The sequence below is a fragment of the Micrasema longulum genome, unplaced genomic scaffold, assembly GCF_059751315.1.
Source record: "Micrasema longulum isolate JH-2025_06_02 unplaced genomic scaffold, ASM5975131v1 h1tg003299l, whole genome shotgun sequence".
NCBI lineage: Eukaryota > Metazoa > Arthropoda > Insecta > Trichoptera > Brachycentridae > Micrasema > Micrasema longulum.
In genome coordinates, this window is record NW_028280377.1 from 1 (window position 1) to 18473 (window position 18473).

The following is an 18473-nucleotide window of genomic DNA, read 5'->3' on the forward strand; positions in this document are numbered from 1 at the left end:
TTAAACTCGGTTTAAATCTAGGATAGCGACCATAGAAACTTATTCCTGCACATTATGCGGTACATTATGTTTTTTAATATTGTTCTATATTTACATTTTTTTTTCTCATGTATCTCTATAATGGTGTATGAACTTATTTATAGGTATATGCACGTATGTATGTTTTCATATGTAAATTTATTAAATATTTTTCTATGTACTCTATACCCATGTTGGTACATTTCCTTGTTTTTACTTATTATTGTATCTTTTAGTTTTTCTTATGTTATCTTTAGTTTTAACTAAATTTAAATACTTTTTTTTCACTGCTGCACTTGAATCTAATTTTTAATATATGTAAAAGCCCGTAGGGCGTGTAAATTTACACATAAATAAATAACGCTGGAATAAGCACGCGATCTGTCAAAAGTCATATTTTTCAGTAATCAAAACGGAAAATTTATCAGTTTTTTTTTAATTTTTAACAATTTCGAAGTCTTGTGACCTTCTCAATGCGATTAAAATGATTTTCAATTATTTGTTTAAATAATATCTGAAACTATAGAATTCGTTTTTAACTTCTCCTCTTCTTCCTAATTTTGATTTTTTTTTCTAACGGTTTGCTCCATGTTTGTTCTCGATTACACTGACAATCGTCTCGATTTGACTTTGACGTTTGTTTGTGTTGTTATAAAAGTTACTGCGCACGCACACATATCAGTGTTGACTGTTTAAAAAAAAGCATGAAATAACCTGTGAATTGTTATCCTAGGTAAATAATATTTTTATTTGTAAGTTTTTTTATATCGGTTGTAAAAAAGTTAAACCGGGTATAGTTAATTCTTATATAAACCTGGTATAAGGAAATCTTATAAGTAAGGCCCGAAGACATACAGTTTAATGATTCCTTCCCCATAATTTATTAAAATAAAAATATAATTTAGCCGTGTTATAGCAACAAAAAAAAACATAAATTCACCGCTCATAATTCACGTGTGCGTCCCTTATCACTCTCAACAACCGACTGAATTTGTTTCACATAACACCGGGCGCAGCGGCTCCAGAACAGCGTCTTCGTCTTCATTGTTATGTGTTCTATCTTTGTGCTCTATCTACTACAGATGTGATGCTGTATTTGCGGACATCATTCTTCGGGTAGCAAGGTTAATTTTTTTCGTATTAAAATACAGCGTAGTTATACAAATTTTACTTTCCAAATTTGGTGTCAGAATGTCCATTTGAAGATTATAAAAAAAACAACTTCATCATTTAAAAAAATAAGAGAAATATAAAGTCTTGTATCGTAGGTCGATTAGTGACATCACACCCACACAAGAGTAAATACTGAAATCAAACAATTTAAAATGCCCTTAACAGGAAAAACAACTATTTGACAATCCGTGTATTTTTAAAATTAAATAAAATAAATTATTAAGCTTAAATTGATGACGGTTTTTTCCTTTTTTTTTTAATGTCGTTAACCACGGTTTGCCCTACATTTTTGGATTATCCCAAAGTTTATTTATGCTGAGACCTCCAAGACTATCTAGAGAACACTATCTTCGGAATACAAACAGGATTAAAGGATAAATACCGAGAAAGCTTACATTATTATCTACTGCTCTTGATCTGGAGTTTCAGACTTTTCGACTGCTGATAACTTTCCAAATTGTCAAGATAAGTCTCTAGTCAATTTTGTTAATAAATCTGTTTTTCACGTTGTCCGTAAATGTAGACCCAATAACCAAAAATTCTAATTGACTGTTTTAATTATTTAGTTACCCCCGTACCTCCCTAAATTTAAAAACGGCTAGTTTATTTTTTAATTACGGACTTTCCTTAGTACGTCACTATTATTTTCACGTATGTAAGTAGTCGGTATGATACAATAACTATGTTTTTACTTTAACAAAGATATGAATTTATTTAAGATTATTAACTTTACATGGAACTGCCCAAATCTATAAGCACTCATTAACTTCAAGGTACCTGGACGAAGGACTCGTCAAGTACCTCCGTTTAGTTGCAACAATTCACGAACCGTATACTCATATAATGCTATTCTAAAACGAATCTGAATTTTATTGTATCTAATACACTTATATTTAATACATCATGAAGAAAAAAATATAAACCTTTTTTTTCCTTTTAACATTTTATCTGCACACCTTGTTTAAATATATTTTTTTTAAATATAAATATGTTCTTTTTACGAAACTGTTGTGTTAAAGTATTTATGTAATAAGTATAATAGTTATATTTTTTACTTAATTGTTATATTTTTGTTTATATTTATAATTATGTACATGTTTATATGGTAGAATTGGCTATAGGGCCATTTTACTGGAATAAAAAAAAAGGAATTTATTTTGTAAATAGCACTGTCTGAACTTTTAATAATTTATAAAGATTTTATGTGTTAAATAATACCTGTGACAGTGTTATTTTTTTGCTTAAATTAAAGTGCATGTCGTTCCCGCAATATAAAATTTTCTTTGCCCTGAGGTGGCATCCCACCAGATATAAACAATAGGTTTTAGGCGGCAGTTCGTATCAAACTGGCGCGCTTTGTAAAACAAAGCGTTGGGTTTGAAATAAATCATATCCCGATTCGCGAAAGTGTTTTCTTACAAAAAGGAGTCGAACTTCTCAGCGTTTACGATGACGTCACCACGATTGTCCACCACTGTATTCCTCAAGCCTTCCAGCACCGTTAGTCATAGTATCTTTCTGAACTGTTTTTTTTATTGACAAATAGGCATCGGACATATTAACTAGCCGTGTATTTCCTCAAACAAAATTGGTATGTATGTGACGCAATTTTGTTCTGATGTACTATTAAACGTTATAATGTAAAAAGCAGCCAGCCATAGGAAAGTGAAACTGAGATAATAGCACTTTTTTGAAAAGAGTAAATAATCAAATCTACGCAACTGTTGGAATGCTTTTTACCTTGAAAAATGATAAACAAAGCATACATTAGTTTTTTATACAACAAACAAGAATCCAACTATGTATTTGACCAGTTTAAATTATTTTGAAAGTACCGTAAGAGTACGGAATTTTAGTCCCAACACTATATGTATGTTGTGAAACATGGAACTGGCAGAGGAAGAATGAAAGCCGAGTGAACGCGGTTGAAATGCGATATCTTAGACGATGACAAACTATTATTGAATATTATTAATATTCAAAGCATTAACTTTGTGGTCCAACATTTTAATATTATGTTAATAAAATTTGTATAAAACCACTCACCGACTTATCTGTCCACCGGTTTCGAGACGTAACCTTAAGAGACGTAACAAAAACAGACAGAACCGAAGGGCATAAATGACAAGATGTATGAATGTGGAAGAAGCTTGGACTGTATGCCAGGATAGACGTGTGTGGCGGTCCATTCTCTCTGCCTACCCTTACGGTGAAATGGCGTGATGTTATTAGTAGTAGTAAGATTTTTCTAGTGTTGTGGGTGTTTTCAGCAAATTAAGAAATGACGTGTTTGTAAACGACAATATTTTTAAAAGGTGAATTTTACAGTTTTTTGTGTGAAAGCGGTCTGGTTGTTTTTAGCAGAACATAAAATTGACTTTACTTTACCCGATTACACTAATATCTATTTTTTTTCAAAATTGTGGACTGGCTGCTTTCTGCATAACTACATTCAATCGTGGTTCAACAATTGTGCTGTTTGTAATTTAGAGATAGCTAAAAAAATATATTATTCGAGTGTAAACATAATTTTAATACCTTCCGAGATATATTTACGTTTCAATAGAGTTAAATCAAAGGTTTTCACATAAATTTTAACACTTGTGGTATACTTTTAAATGTACCTATTTCCGAGTATCGAATATTATTTACTAAATATTATTAAATATTTGTATAAATCACTTACTGATTTTTTTATGTCTGCCAGTTTTGAAACGTACCCGTCTCTTTGTCAGGACACTAATTCAACCTACATGCAAAACCCACAATACACCATTACCATAGTTTTTGCACAAAAATATAAAACCAACACCACATGCATTTTAATAAGCACATGCACTGATTAGGACAAACATCCACTGAAAAAATTATGAAAATATTGTATGTTGTTTGAGAAACAGTAGAAAAAAGGTAGAAGGGATGGAGGAGCGGTGAGCTTAATAGGTCTAGAGTGACCATCATGGTGAGACATCGTTTAAAAGACTATATTGAAAGGTTGTTTTATTATTGATTAAAGGAGCTTTTTTTTTAAAGCTTTCCTAATGTGAAATATTTTCATATTATAGTAAGTTTTGCATGTTGCTTTAATTGGTGTCCTGACAAAGAAACGGGTACGTCTCGAAACCGGAAGAAATTTATTCGGGATATCAACAGTAATACATGTAACAAAAATATAAAAATAAAATATACAGAGAATAAAACCAATGACAGATATCCACAGAAATACATTATAAACACGTACAATACATACTAGTGTGTTTGTGTGAGTGTATGTGAGTGAGAGGGTGGGTAAGTGGGTGTTATATTGGAATGAGGGTGGACATGTGTGTGAATATTGCACAAGTGTCAAGTTTCGAAAATATAAATATAAAAAAAATATTAAGAATTAGAGATAAAATAAAATAAAATAAAATAAAATAAGATAAAATAAGACTTTATTATTGAAACTAAGTTTAAGACAAAAAAATATGTTTTAAGACGGGCATTTTAAATGTTATTTTTTTACAATCAAATGGATCAATTAGGGGAAAGTTCAAATTATATTCACGAGTAAAACGTATAAGTGGAGAGTTCAGGGCATAGTTCGTACGAATTGCTGGCACATGAAATAAAGAGCTCGACGTGTGACGGGTACGGTAGTTGGGGACATTTAATGATAACTCCGACAAAAGAGCCGGACTATCAAGACACACAATCATAAAATATTTATTTTATAATAGGATATTTGTACTTTTTTGTGCTTTTGTAACAGCCTGAATGGCATGGAATAAATTAAATTTCGGCAATTTTGTTTTATTCTGTCATCTCGAAACCACATCTGAATAACAGCTTCTATCATCTTTATCTTGGTGGTGCAGTCCAATTTTCGTATTCTAGATTTACAAATCACCAACAAAATCCCTATAGGGTTAAAGTCAGGTGAATTTCCAGGCCAGTCTATAAGAGTTATCTTTTTATCATTGAAATACTTAAGCATAAACTTTGATATGTGACAAGCTAAGTCCCATTGAAATACAGCCCTACCATTAGGACAACATTTACTCAGTTCTGTACTCAAGTGTTGGTCAAATATACCTTTTTCATCAGTCTTTCTATTGGTATCCATAAGCAGCCCCAAAACGTCTTCTTCATAGGATATTTCACCGTTTGGTTAATATAAGCCACAGTAAGTTTATCATCCCCACTTTTTCTAACAAATGTTGTGCAATATCCGTGTACGAGAAAGTGGGTTTTTATCAGAAAACAGCATCTTCCTCCAGTCTTCTATAGTCTATTTGGTATATTTTCTGGCGCAAATGAGCCTTTGCTTCATTATACGTGCCGTCAAGAGTTGTTTCTTCTATGGTCGAATTGCTTTTCTTCCAGATTTAATTAGTCTTCTTCGTACTGTTGAGTCATGTATCATCACCCCAGTGGCTGCTAAATCTCATTGTAGTGTGTAACTTGTTATATTGGGGTTTAACTTTTTCTGCTTAATTTTATCTCGGACACTAATTTTTCGGTTTTTTCCACTTTTTCCATTTTTTTTTGCTTCAGCTGACCCTGTTTTTTTTTTGGCTTAATAATCTAGCTGACTGCTCCCTGATTCACAAAATAATAATTTGCAATCTCCTTCGACAATGCAATGGAAGTGTTACATATTGTAAGCAGTTGTATTGACATGTGTATTCTGTATATTACTTTCAAATACATACGATTATTGGCGGAATTACAAATGAAAGGCGTGGGACGCTGTACCCCTTTCACAAGAGTTGAATTATAATTGCGACCGTCCTCAAACTTATATCATCTTGAATAATTGTGTTTCCACAAACATTAAACACATCCCCATACCAGATTCCATTCACACGGCTCTGAATTGAATTTGTTAGATTAAGGTTGTTGAGGATTGTGGAGCTTCTGCCCAGTTAAAGATTAGCAGAAGACATGAGGTTGAGGTTTGATACCTGTATTTTAATAAATACAGGAAATCATGTAACCATGTAACCATGTAAGCATGCAAATAAATATGAGACAATTTGTTGCAGAGCGTAAGAGTAACTGTGATCAGGGATTGATCTGATTTGTCTTGGACTACATGCTGGAACTAATTTGCTGCACAACTGAGTTGAATTGGTTGGGTTGACTTGTTTGGGCTGACTGGACGTTACCATGCCCTGTGATCACTTCGTAGGCCACGTTCTTTTGTGCTTCATGTCTCCCACGGCTTGAATGTATCGCAGGACTTTACTCTTATGTAGACGGGCATTTTATGTGCAATACTATATAATACCTTTTACTGTATAATACTTTTTAATAAACACAAGGTACAAGAAAACATACGAAAAAATGCGAATCATGACACCTCATTAGGGCTCAAAGATGAAAAATTTTGAGTTTTGAGAATTGGTGTCTCGGAAGAATCTTGGGTGTGGGGTGGTTTGACTTTGTAAGGAATGAAGCAGCAAACTCCGGTGACTATTACCACTAAGCAAAGGCGATGTGGTTAGCCTGGCCATGTGCTGCGAATGCCTCCTAAAAGCCTTAACCACGCTTGCCTACTTTACAAAGCATCCGGTTCTCGACGTCTTGGACGTCCACTGCTGACTGTTTGTCGGCAGTTAGTGTCAGAAATACGGGACGCGAACCTGACTTGGGAGGATTAGCAGGCAGCCGATAGAGCTGCTTGGAGGATCTTTGTGGACACCATATGCTCCAACTAGGGAGTAGACATCAAATTTTTATTTTGAAAGTTAGACCAATTACAGTTTTCACATTAATTTATTATGAATTCAGAAGGAAAGGGGAAAAAATTCAATACTGAAAAAAAGAAATGTGGTAAAAATTTAATTAAAAACACAAAAAAGAAAGAAAACTCCATCTGCTTCCGTTAACATTTGTAAGTATTACTTTATATTCAGAACCAACAACAATTTATTAGGTCCAGGTAATAAATATATATAAGTAAAAGTTAAAAGTTAAGCAGCAGATAAATTAAAAATGTCAAAATGATTTGACAAATCTGATAAAACTAAAGTATTTACAGTGTAATATGTCGATGCCACTGAAACTGTTACGTACAGATAAAAAATGATACCTTGTTTCATTGGTCGTTGATCTATATTTCAGGTAAAATTATTGCATGTGCGTGCGCCTTCGATCAATGGAGTATGAACCCCACCAAAACATATGACCACTGAGCGCTAAGAGTTTTAAAAAAAAAAAAAAAAAAATTACACGGCATTTTTGTGATTTAGGTACACGACATGTTATTTTTTAAAATGCGTAATAAATAATAATGCAATAGAAATAATGTACGAATGAGCTACATCAACACCTTATTTATATAATTTAAGAAATCAACAATGTATATGAGTAATATATGTACTTTAGTACCGATTTAATAATTTTATTAAAAACAAGTTTTAAAGAAATCAAGCTCGTGTAAGTTCTGTATTTATAATTTATGAAATATTTTTTTTATGTTTAAATGTTTTTTTTATACAAAATACATACTATCCATTTTTTTTCTACCAACCGATTTCAATGCTACACAACTTTTTTTATCGAGGTATAATTAACCAATGAATTCAATCCTATTTTATTTAAACAGTGATTACTAAATATTACATCCATTAATATGGAGCTGAGAAATTAAGTATTTTTGTCGTGTTCTTTTTAAAATAGAAAGTGTGAAGTAAGATAGATACGGTCTTTAAAATAAAAGGAAATATTGTTTATTTGGGTATTTTTTTTCTTATTCAAAAGTCATTTAAATCTTAAAAGAGAGGGTTAAAAATATAAATTACAGTAGGAGTGCGGGGCATGAACGAAAGCAAATTCTTAAGAGAATTTGACATCCACCTGTGTAAGTATTGTGTTACCTTTACCCTCGTTTCTCTTTTTTGTGTATGTTCAAACAAATAAATTCGTACACACACCATTTCGTACCGTGTGAACGCTATCTTACACACCCCCTACACGATTACCGTTTCGGGAGGACTATAATGACGTTAAGCCAAGAACTTTGATCCTTATCCAAATAAAGTTATTTGTCCCCTAATGTCCTAAACGTCCGTACTTGGTGTCAATGGCATCATTAGACGAACTTTACGCGTATATTTCAAAACAAACGGAGATCGAGGACAATTAAAAAAGACAAGAAACGTAAAACTTAACATGTTTGAAATAATGGGTATCTTTGTAATATGTAATATTTAACTCTTAAAAGACTGGTAAATAATCGGGTATTATTACTCAGGAGGAATATCGGATTTAACCCACTCTACAAATCAAAGATTTTTCAAAAATTCTCCTAGCGTTTATATAAACCCTTTTAATAAATATTTTCATTCATTATTTTCGTTTCAAAAATAAGGTTTTTCGAAAACGATCGTTTCTCAAGTTGGTATTAAATTTTGTCACAAAATTTCACGAGTAATGCATTCATTTTAATGTTGGTAATTCTACAGACCACAGATAGAAATATAATGAGAGTTGTCTATGCATATTATCTTAAGCCCCTCCCTTATCCACTCCACACTCCAGTTCTAGGCACTGACAGAGGAAAGTGAAAACGGATTACATCTTACATCTTGAATTTCTTTTATTATTTTATGGTTTTTAACCTCTTCTAAATGCAATCATTGCGTATCCTATATGCGAGGCCTATTCAAAAACAAAAAATTATAACTGAACTAAACTCAATAAATTCGCCAGGTATAGACTCAATAAGAATTAGGGATTTAAAATATGTAAAGGAAAATATCAGCCACTTGCTTTGTAAAATAATAATTCTATGTCTAGAAAAGGGGATTTATCCTGATTGTCTAAAAGTATCTATAATAAGGCCTATTTACAAAGGAAACTCTCTTTTGGAATACTGTAACTATAGAACTATCTCTATATTGACTTGTACAAATAAAATATTTGAAACATACTTGGTTCAGAACATAACAAAATATCTTGATAAGAATTCAATAATAAATTGTAAACAGTATGGGTTTCAAAAAAGGAAAAACACAACACAGTTATTGTCTGACTTTGCAAACAATATAAACCAAGCATTAAATAACAAAAAAACACGTGATTGTTATATTCGTCGATTATGCTAAAGCCTTCGACACTTTAGATCACTCTCGCCTTGTTAAATGTTTGGACGATGCTGGGATCAGAGAAAAGTATAAAGAACTACTCGCTAACTATCTCAATAATCGAGGAGTGCTCTCCCGAAACTATAGTTGTGTTCTTGTAAAATAATAAAATTGTGTAACACTGATAACAAAGTTTTATTTTCATAATAATTTATAATGAAGTGTTACGAAGTGAATGCCGATTCAATTAACAATATTATATTTTTACTATTAAGAATCACAGCGAAATTCAGACGAACGCAAAAGCATCCTGTGTATATTTCATTATCATTGCATTAGCAACTAACAAAGCAAACGTTGTCTATTTTCACGCTCATAAGCGCGTCTGAGCGCGAGAGAGACAGATATTATTTTCATAATGCGTATGCCGTGCGATGTCATACCATGGGATTATTCACGGATACGACACAATATGTATGTGTAAGTATAGCGCACGCGCCAGCTTATAAAAATCCACCAGTACGTCACATTGGTAAACTTTTTAATATTTTAGTGATTCATTTCCGATTTGTTACAAAATGCTTTTTCTGTGCCTAATAACTATTTATTATGTAATAATAAATTATTTTTATCAGCATGATAATATATAACGGAGGAATACTGATAATCTCGACACAGTGTTAATTACATTTTTAGAAATTAAAAGTTATTAGATGCAATGTGCACTGGCTATACATCACTGTGAGGGCAGAGCTAGATATGTTAATTTAAAACATCGATGCCTGTGCTTGCCGCGTACAAGTTTTAGAAAAATTAAAACTTTTGAGAATCGTTAAATTAATGACGTCTTTCCTTTTTTTCTTTCTTTTGTCTTTTGATAATTAAATTTTTTTATAATATCATCGATTTACTTTTTTTTTTTTAAATTGTTGACTCTCGGGGTTTTTTTACAATATTGTGCTTATCATGATGTGGGTTCGTTATAATAAAAATACGATCATTACATCGTAATAAATTACAATATGGTGCCATAAAAAATCTTCTTTGTCCTGCACAAAGACCGTATATTAATAAAAATATAATTCTCGGAATATGCTACGCTATCAATAATCTGATTACAATAAAAACTTAATTTTTCATTCATAATGACGTCTTTGGTTAACCCAAATCGCAAGAAATATCTTTTTATCTACCCTTACGTAAAAAGGCAACTATAAAAAACCCTCCGTGCCGCCATGTAGTAGAAAAAAGAGAAGGGATGGAAAGAAAAAAAAGAAGTTTTATGTGTTCGATAAAATTTTATATTGATACGGTAGAATTTGCCCAGATGGAACTATATATATATTACTTACATAGATCGGTAGACATTTTTTTTTTTTTTTTGTAAATGCGTAAGGCCCAGTTTACAAACAAGCAAACTGTCGCACCGTTTTCCGTGGGGGTAGGCAGATAGTATAGAACGCCACTATTCCGACATTTGACATATCCAACTTCAAGTATTTGTTGAATTTGATAATGCAATATATTTCTTGGTCTTCCTTGTTTTCTGGATTCATCAACATTTACATCGTAAATCCTTTTAGCCATTCTTTCTCTGTCCATTCGCTTTACATCTCCAAGCCAACACAAAAAAAACATTTATGACTTTGTAGATAATGCTTGTCTCAGCCTTACATTTAGCTCAGATCTCAACATGTGTGCATTTATCGTAGATAGTGTAACCTTACAGATGCCCGATTTCAGCACATAAGTGGATTTTGATAGCATTTAGCATAACCTTAATTTTTCAATACTACACTCGCGAGCAAAAAAATCGACTCAAGTTGCACGATTGCGTTCAAAAGTGATGAGTGAAAAATTTAAAGCTCGTATTCTATTTTTGTTTTAAATATCTTAAAGTTAAAAGTATTGGCTTTTAATTAATTTGCACTTTGGTGAATATATTCATACAAATAATTCCACTAAGTGTTGTGATTAGTAAACAACCCTTTTGAGCTGCTTTACAGTAGCGGTCATTAACGACTACTAATATCTAAAAAGCTTACCTACCTGACTGGATCCTTATCAGTTTATCGTCAAACATCAATGATATCTTTATTCCATATAAAAAAATAGGAATATTACCTGGAAATGGATACTACCACCAAAGAAGCAGCTCAAGCGGTTGCGCTATTGCAACAAGGCCAGAGCCAACATGAAGTCGCTCGTGCGTTGCACATGAGTCAGTCTGCTGTATCAAAAGTTTACCGTCAATACCAAGAGACTGGTAACTTTCAGCAAAGACACGGTTCTGGCCGAAGACGGTACACTCCAAAAAGAGATGACCGATTCATTGTCAGTACCGCGCTGAGAAATCGGGCTCTCACTGACGTTCAAGTCCAACAAGAGCTAAGGGAATCAAGAAGAGAACCTGTCAGTAGATGGACAGTCAGGAAACAACCAAAGGTTGCCAACCTTACGCCAAAAAGGCCAGTTACATCTCATATTTTAGCTTTAGAATTGTTCTTGGCTCATGAACAATTCTAGAGCTAAAAGATAAACTTGTTTTTGATTGTTGAAAAGCCGATGCATCCACAAAGAGTGACTGTTTGGTGCGGTTTATGAGCTGGCAGCGTCATCGGGCCGTGCTTCTTCAAACATGATGTCGGCCAAGCAGTTATCGTGAATGGTGTTCTTCGCTATTGTGAGATGATAACGAACTATTTGTGGCCAGTAATTGAGGATATTAAGCTGGACAATATGTGGTTCCAACAAAACGGTGCCACTTGCCACACAGCCAACGAAACAATGGCTCTTTTGCGCGAGAAATTCAATGGCCGTGTTATTTTACGTCGTGGTGATGTTAATTGGCCCCCACGATCATGTGATTTTACACCGTTAGATTTTTTTAGGAATATTAAAAAAAAATACACTTCAATAAGCCAAGAACAATTCAAAAGTTAAAGAATGAAACGATTCGGCACATTAACGACATTAAACTTTAATTATGCCTCTGCGTCATTGAACATATGAACCATCGGATAGAGGTATGCCACCGAAGCCGTGGCAAGCATTTGGCCAATATTTTGTTTCACAAATAGTTTTCATAGATCTTTCTATTATATTTTTTAAAATTAAGATAATTCTCTGAAAGCTTTTTGTTTTATTTACAATTACCATCGTGCGTTATGGTTGGACTACCCTTCATATTCCCTTCACTAAAATGTTATATTGTGAACTGCTAATTTCGACTCCGGCGACAAAAAAAATTGCAAATGTTGATTTAAGTGCACCTTTAACCTTGTTCCCGGCACCAACTATCCTTTCAATATCTTTCTCAGACATTCCATCTCTCGTAAGTATACTTCCCAAATTGCCAAATTATCCAAGCTTATTCAGTTTGTCTACGTTTTATTTCATCATATGTTCATTCAAAAACAATCACTTTCGATTTATAAAAATTCTTAATCAAACTGCTTTCTAATAATCTTTTTTGTATAAATCCCCCTTTTTCTCTTACCGGATCATTAAAGGTATTTTTATCTTTTTCCTCTATTTCAAATATGTTTTCTCGAACTCAAATAGTTTTCGCATTTTTAATAATGCTTACAATATATCCGTACCTCAATGGATAAACCACGGACGTCAAATTTAAAAAAATGCTCTAGAAATTTTTAAAACATCATAACCTTAAAAGCAAATGCGTTAATTTCAAACTTTCAATGTAAAATAATGTTTTTTTTTTTCAATAATAGTATATATTCAAAAATCATAACTGAGACAACTGATTATTATTATGGATAACTTATAAAGCGCCAGTTTTGTAATATAATACCTGATGTCCTTTGCATTACCAAATAGTCTTCAGATTTTTATTTCAACTCAAAAAAGCATTTTTATGACAAAAGTGGACTTTGATGTTTTTTTCACATATAAAATAGCTTAAACAGAAAAAAATTAACTCTTGTGTTTTGTGCTCTAAAACAGATATCAATGATATTACTATTGTATTTCTAAAAAAACTGTAATTGAAAAAAATTATAAAAAAATATTTGTTTACACATATTGCTTCTTTTGTTTTTCCCATGACGTATTACGTTTTAAATGTCAAGAACATATTTATGAATTACTAGAAATATAAAAAAATAATTGCTTTATTTACAGAACAAGAGTAGAATTATTCCACGGACTTGAATTGATGCATATAATTTTTTTATTGTAATTTTATATTGGATTGTTTTATTATTTAATGAAATGTCTACAAAACAAAAATCCTTTAATTAACCTAAAACACAAAACATTAAAGTAATTAACATTAATTATAATTTGAGCTTTTAATTTGAAAATCATAATCAATTTAAACTTTCTATGTTAAGGGAGATATTAGAACGCAAGTTTTTTCAAACGAACCTTACAAGGCCTCCGGCAGAGGCAAAGAAAATCTCATTTTATCAGTAAAAAGTTTTGGCAATAAGTCCTGTAAAGGGCCTCCACTCCTCTTAAAATCCTATTCTTGGTCCGCTTAACTTGAGTCTTTAAAATTAACAAAGGATCTTAAGCAGCTTTGAAAAAAAAGGAAAAAGGAAAGTACTGCCTTATCTGTATGGCTAACAATAGAACCTCAAAAGATTTTTTTAACAAAAAGGGAAACATGTTCATAAAGTGTAACTGGAATAGAAAAATATAAAGTTTTGTTGTCACATTTGACTTACTGACCTTTTTTCCATAAATATTAATTTTATATTCGAAAAGTGTTTTTTACGTATAAAAGTTTCGTTAAAAGCTTAAGAGGAGTGCTATTTGGATTATTATAACGTTTTCAAAAGATGTAAGAAATTTCAATATTCTTGTGGAAAAAACATTTAAAAAGGGAACTGATACAAATTAGTAGTAAAATTAATTGTACGTAGCTTATATTTAATCTACTTAAATTATAAATATTTTATAATTAAATTTAATTAATCTCTAAGACGATATTTACCAAATAACAAATAACTATGAGAAAAAAATCATAAATGTAAATGTCTCCAAATGTTTACTTATTTCTTTTTCAAGTAGTTTCAAACCCTAATTCGTATCGTTATTTTATAATTTATTATATAAATAAAAGACAAGTGATACTTTAATCCACAAATTTGGAATATCCGGTCACCGGTTTCATCGCTTTCGCGACATCTTTGAGACTGGTATCTTTATTAAGGAGTTCAATGTATTTATACAAAACAGAGGTAAGGATAGATAATTCAAAATCACATAAAAGTAAAGTAAATTAAGTTATTTTTATCTTAAGAATCATTATCAATTTTTTTCGGGTTAACTAATGAGTTGACATAATGCTATTTTAATGATATCACTCGTGTTTTATTAATATAATAAATTACAATGAACTTCCATCAAGAATTTTCACTTACAAACATAAATGTTTCTATTTTAATGAGTTTAAGTATTTTATTTTTAGGGCCCCATCCTTCGTGAGTGTGATATTTGTCAATTATGATTTCTGAAAAACAAAGGGTAAAAAGTCATTAGTAAAAATATATTACAATGGGTAAAGTAATGGAGAATGCATGTGTGTTATCTGTTCATTAAGTAATTCTACGTCCGGTTTATTTTTCAATAAATTTATTTGGAGAATTTTATAAACATAATTTACGCTAATTTGTTATTTTCTTTTTTACAATAATTTATAACATAAAATACATAAAAAACATAAAATAAGATACTTTTTCCTTTTTTTTATTGTTTTCAATGTTTGTTATTTTTCTTAACCGCTGACATTAAAAAATATATAAAAGAAAAACTTTTTTTGAAACTTTTTTTTAAATGTGTGACAGTTGTTTTTTTTAATAACCAATTAATAAAAACTTAAAAAAGCAGTCAAAAAAAAAAATTTGAAAAACGCTAGTTTCTCCATCTTAGGGTGTTTTATTAAAACATTTAATAATATTGGATTATTTTAGTTTTTTTATTATTATAATTAAAATTCAGTTCCACCAAGATATGTCAGTAGAAAAACTCAATATATATTGAATAATGTGTTTATTTTACTAATAAAATGTGTTTGTTTCAGATATTGACTTCAAAATCATCAAAATGAAGTAACAGTGAATATATAATTGATAAGTATACTGTATAAAGTGATTGTTTCGAAGACCTAAAAAAGTGAAAAGTTTAGTGAATTAAAATGTGAGTGATATGAACATAGCAGCCATGGGGTTAACAAGTGTTTACATTGGGTTTATACTATCATGGTTTTCTAGTGCATACTCCAATACCACACAAGGTAACGTCAAATTTTTTAAAATATTTTTTATTTAATTCATTAATTAATCTTAAGAAAACATCACAAAACAACCGATTGAAAAAAACATTAATTAATTTTCCTGATGTAAATGAATAAATTGTTGATAAATTCACCTGGTCCTTGAAAAAGTATAAAAATTAAAAATGAAAAATTTTAGGCGTTGCCTCAATCACATGAATCTCACCCACATAGATAAAGGTTTCAGCTCTTTAACTTCACAAACATCTACAGATGAAATAATTGAAGGAATATAGATGTTCAAATATGGACAAAATGGTAAATGTTACACCGTGTGTAAAGTGGCCACTTAAACCAGCCAATGTCAGGTCATAAGCCCTGTAGATGCCTGAACTTCTATATTGCCTTCTCTAAAAAGTTCTTCATCTCTGTTGTGATATGTTAATTAAATGTAAATTTAGAATATATACTGTAAACGTTTAATATTTTTGTCACCTCGTGTGTAATGGTCAGCGCGTTTGCCTACCATGCAAGAGGTCGCGAGTTCGATCCCCGCCAGTTGCAATGAAAAAATCTTTCACATTATAAGCCTTCAAAACGGAATGGCAAGTAGACGAATGTGAGCATTTTTGACACCTCATTCTGTTTGCATTCAATCGAGGGAACAATGGAGAAGACAAGAGACATTGATTGTCTATTGGTCATTTCCTAATTTCAGGTTACCACACTGACTCAAGAGAGTTTTTTCACAGACTGTGTTAAAGGTTGAATTGAATACGGACTCCGCCCATAAAACATCCACTCGCTTCAAGCATTTATTGATCTCTCTTTTAAATTTTGCTTTGTCATCTAGCTATCAAAGGTTTTCGGGTATTGTGAATTTTGATTTCCGAATATTTTTTTTCCTTTAATCACGTATATATTTCTTTTATTTTTACTTGAAAGTTGCCACAATATCAAAAACATTTGTCTAAATCCTAGTTTAATTTCAAATTTGCAAATTTTTGTATTCTTCGACAAAGTTTATGTTTTTTTGAAAACATGGACGATTCTTCATTCTTTCCCACTCTCCTCCTCTCTTCATTGTATGGTTATTTTAAATTATAAAACGAATTATAATATTCTATACTAATATATATTAAATTTGATTATATCCATATATTTCTTATTTTCTCAAACTAAAAAGTTGGGTAGGTAGGAAAAAATTGCCTTAAGGCAATATGCAAAATAAAATGAATCAAATCAGCTGAATCTTGTTTCAACGGCCTCGAGGTGTAAAGGTCAGCACGTTCGTCCACCATGCAAGAGGTCTCGGGTTCGATTCCCGACATTGTTGATATGAAATATTTATTTAATATTGTAATATCTGAATTCCTAAATTAAAAACAACTACTGCACAACATTATGATACTTACAAAGGAATATTTTTATCAAATAAAATTAACAAAAATAATAAAAGTACAGTCAGGAATACAGTATATTTAAGAATGAAGTGAAAAATTACATCTATAATCATTTTTATGTAACACTGTTTGAAAATATCTTTTATATCTTTTTTGTAATTTATTTATGTTATTCTAAAAATATTATTAATTAAAATAAAATAAACTATTGTAAGACGTCACTTCCCATTATGTACACAAGAATTGTTTATTTCTTTTACGTAATGGGAAACGTTAATGTAAATATATGTATTTGATTAATGTTCAAAATTGTATTTAGTTGAAATATTGTATTTTTATTTGTTATTAATGAAAAAATACAAAAAATAAAAAACTTAAAAGGGTGTTTTTACACCAGAATATTACATAGTCCCTGGACTGGTATCTGAAACATAAGACTGAGCATCTTACATTTATGTTACAAAAATGATTAACATACGCTACGATTGGTGTACTAATGCAGTGCCGTATGCACCATTAGGTGCGGAAAGGGAATGATGATGACGATTAATGTTGTCAAAATACGATGTCTCAGGTGAATGTGTGTTTAAAATATCCACGGTTGGTGCTCAAATGTCAAGATCCGTATATTTTCTATTGTTTAATAAACATTATGGTAAAAATGACGAAAAGAGTTCTGCGTTTGTTTGATTATGTAGGGCAAATGAACAGCAAAAAGACGGTTAAAAATATTCACGATGTAAATGTTGATGGGTGTATAAAACGAAGAAGACTGAGAAATTCATGACATGACCATATCCAACAAAAACTTGAAGATGTACATTAGAGTGGGCCGATGATGTAAGTTTTTATTTTTTTAGACATCGAAGAGAAAGGGGTTTAAAAAATTGCATTTAACGTAAAAATTATTTAAAAAATATGATTTACTACTATTGGCCCTAAGAAGTTTAAAACTGTCTGAATATTTAGTTAATTATCTATATTGATAAAAAAAAATAATAGTAAAGATATAACTTAATTACATTACAAATTCGAACACGTTTTAAAACTACTGAAATGCAAAAAGTTTACACTCCGCGGGAATTCCGTTAAGCGCTTGGCCAATATAAATAAAAACAAAAGATCATTAAAACGATGCTACCTATATATTACAAAACAAAGTGCAACCCACGTCCTTAAATGCTTATTTAATAAGGTTTAATGCGCATTATAAAATTTAATTGGACTGATTTTTTTATTTAATTAAGAAATAATAGCTGATTTACCGCTAAAAATGACTTTTTCAAAAACTTCAAGCTCTGGTTGAGGGCCAAAAGTACAAACAAATATTTTTTTTAATATTTTCTGCATACTGAGTAATCCTAAAGGAAACTTTTTTATTTCAAAATTCGGAAAAAAAATATTGGTCCACCCTAATGTACATGTTAAAAGTCGGAATAATCGGCGGTCGTGCATGAAAAAATGTGTGAATGTAGGGTAAACGAGATCTGCCCTCAATGAAATATTGATATGGCATTCTTTCCTATGATTATTTGTATTTGGCAATAAGCCCGCCAATGTACAAAT

At 31.1% G+C, this 18473-nt stretch overlaps 1 protein-coding gene across 1 annotated transcript in view; it reads left to right on the forward strand.

The window, feature by feature from the left end:
• The first annotated feature begins 15307 nt into the window (after positions 1–15307).
• Positions 15308–18473, forward strand: part of LOC148270881 (uncharacterized) — a 121957-nt gene continuing 118791 nt past the window's right edge. The window contains exon 1 of the mRNA XM_088242099.1: positions 15308–15525. Coding sequence (XP_088098225.1) covers positions 15438–15525 — 88 coding nt within the window. The 5' untranslated portion in view covers positions 15308–15437. The remainder of the gene's footprint in view (positions 15526–18473) is intronic.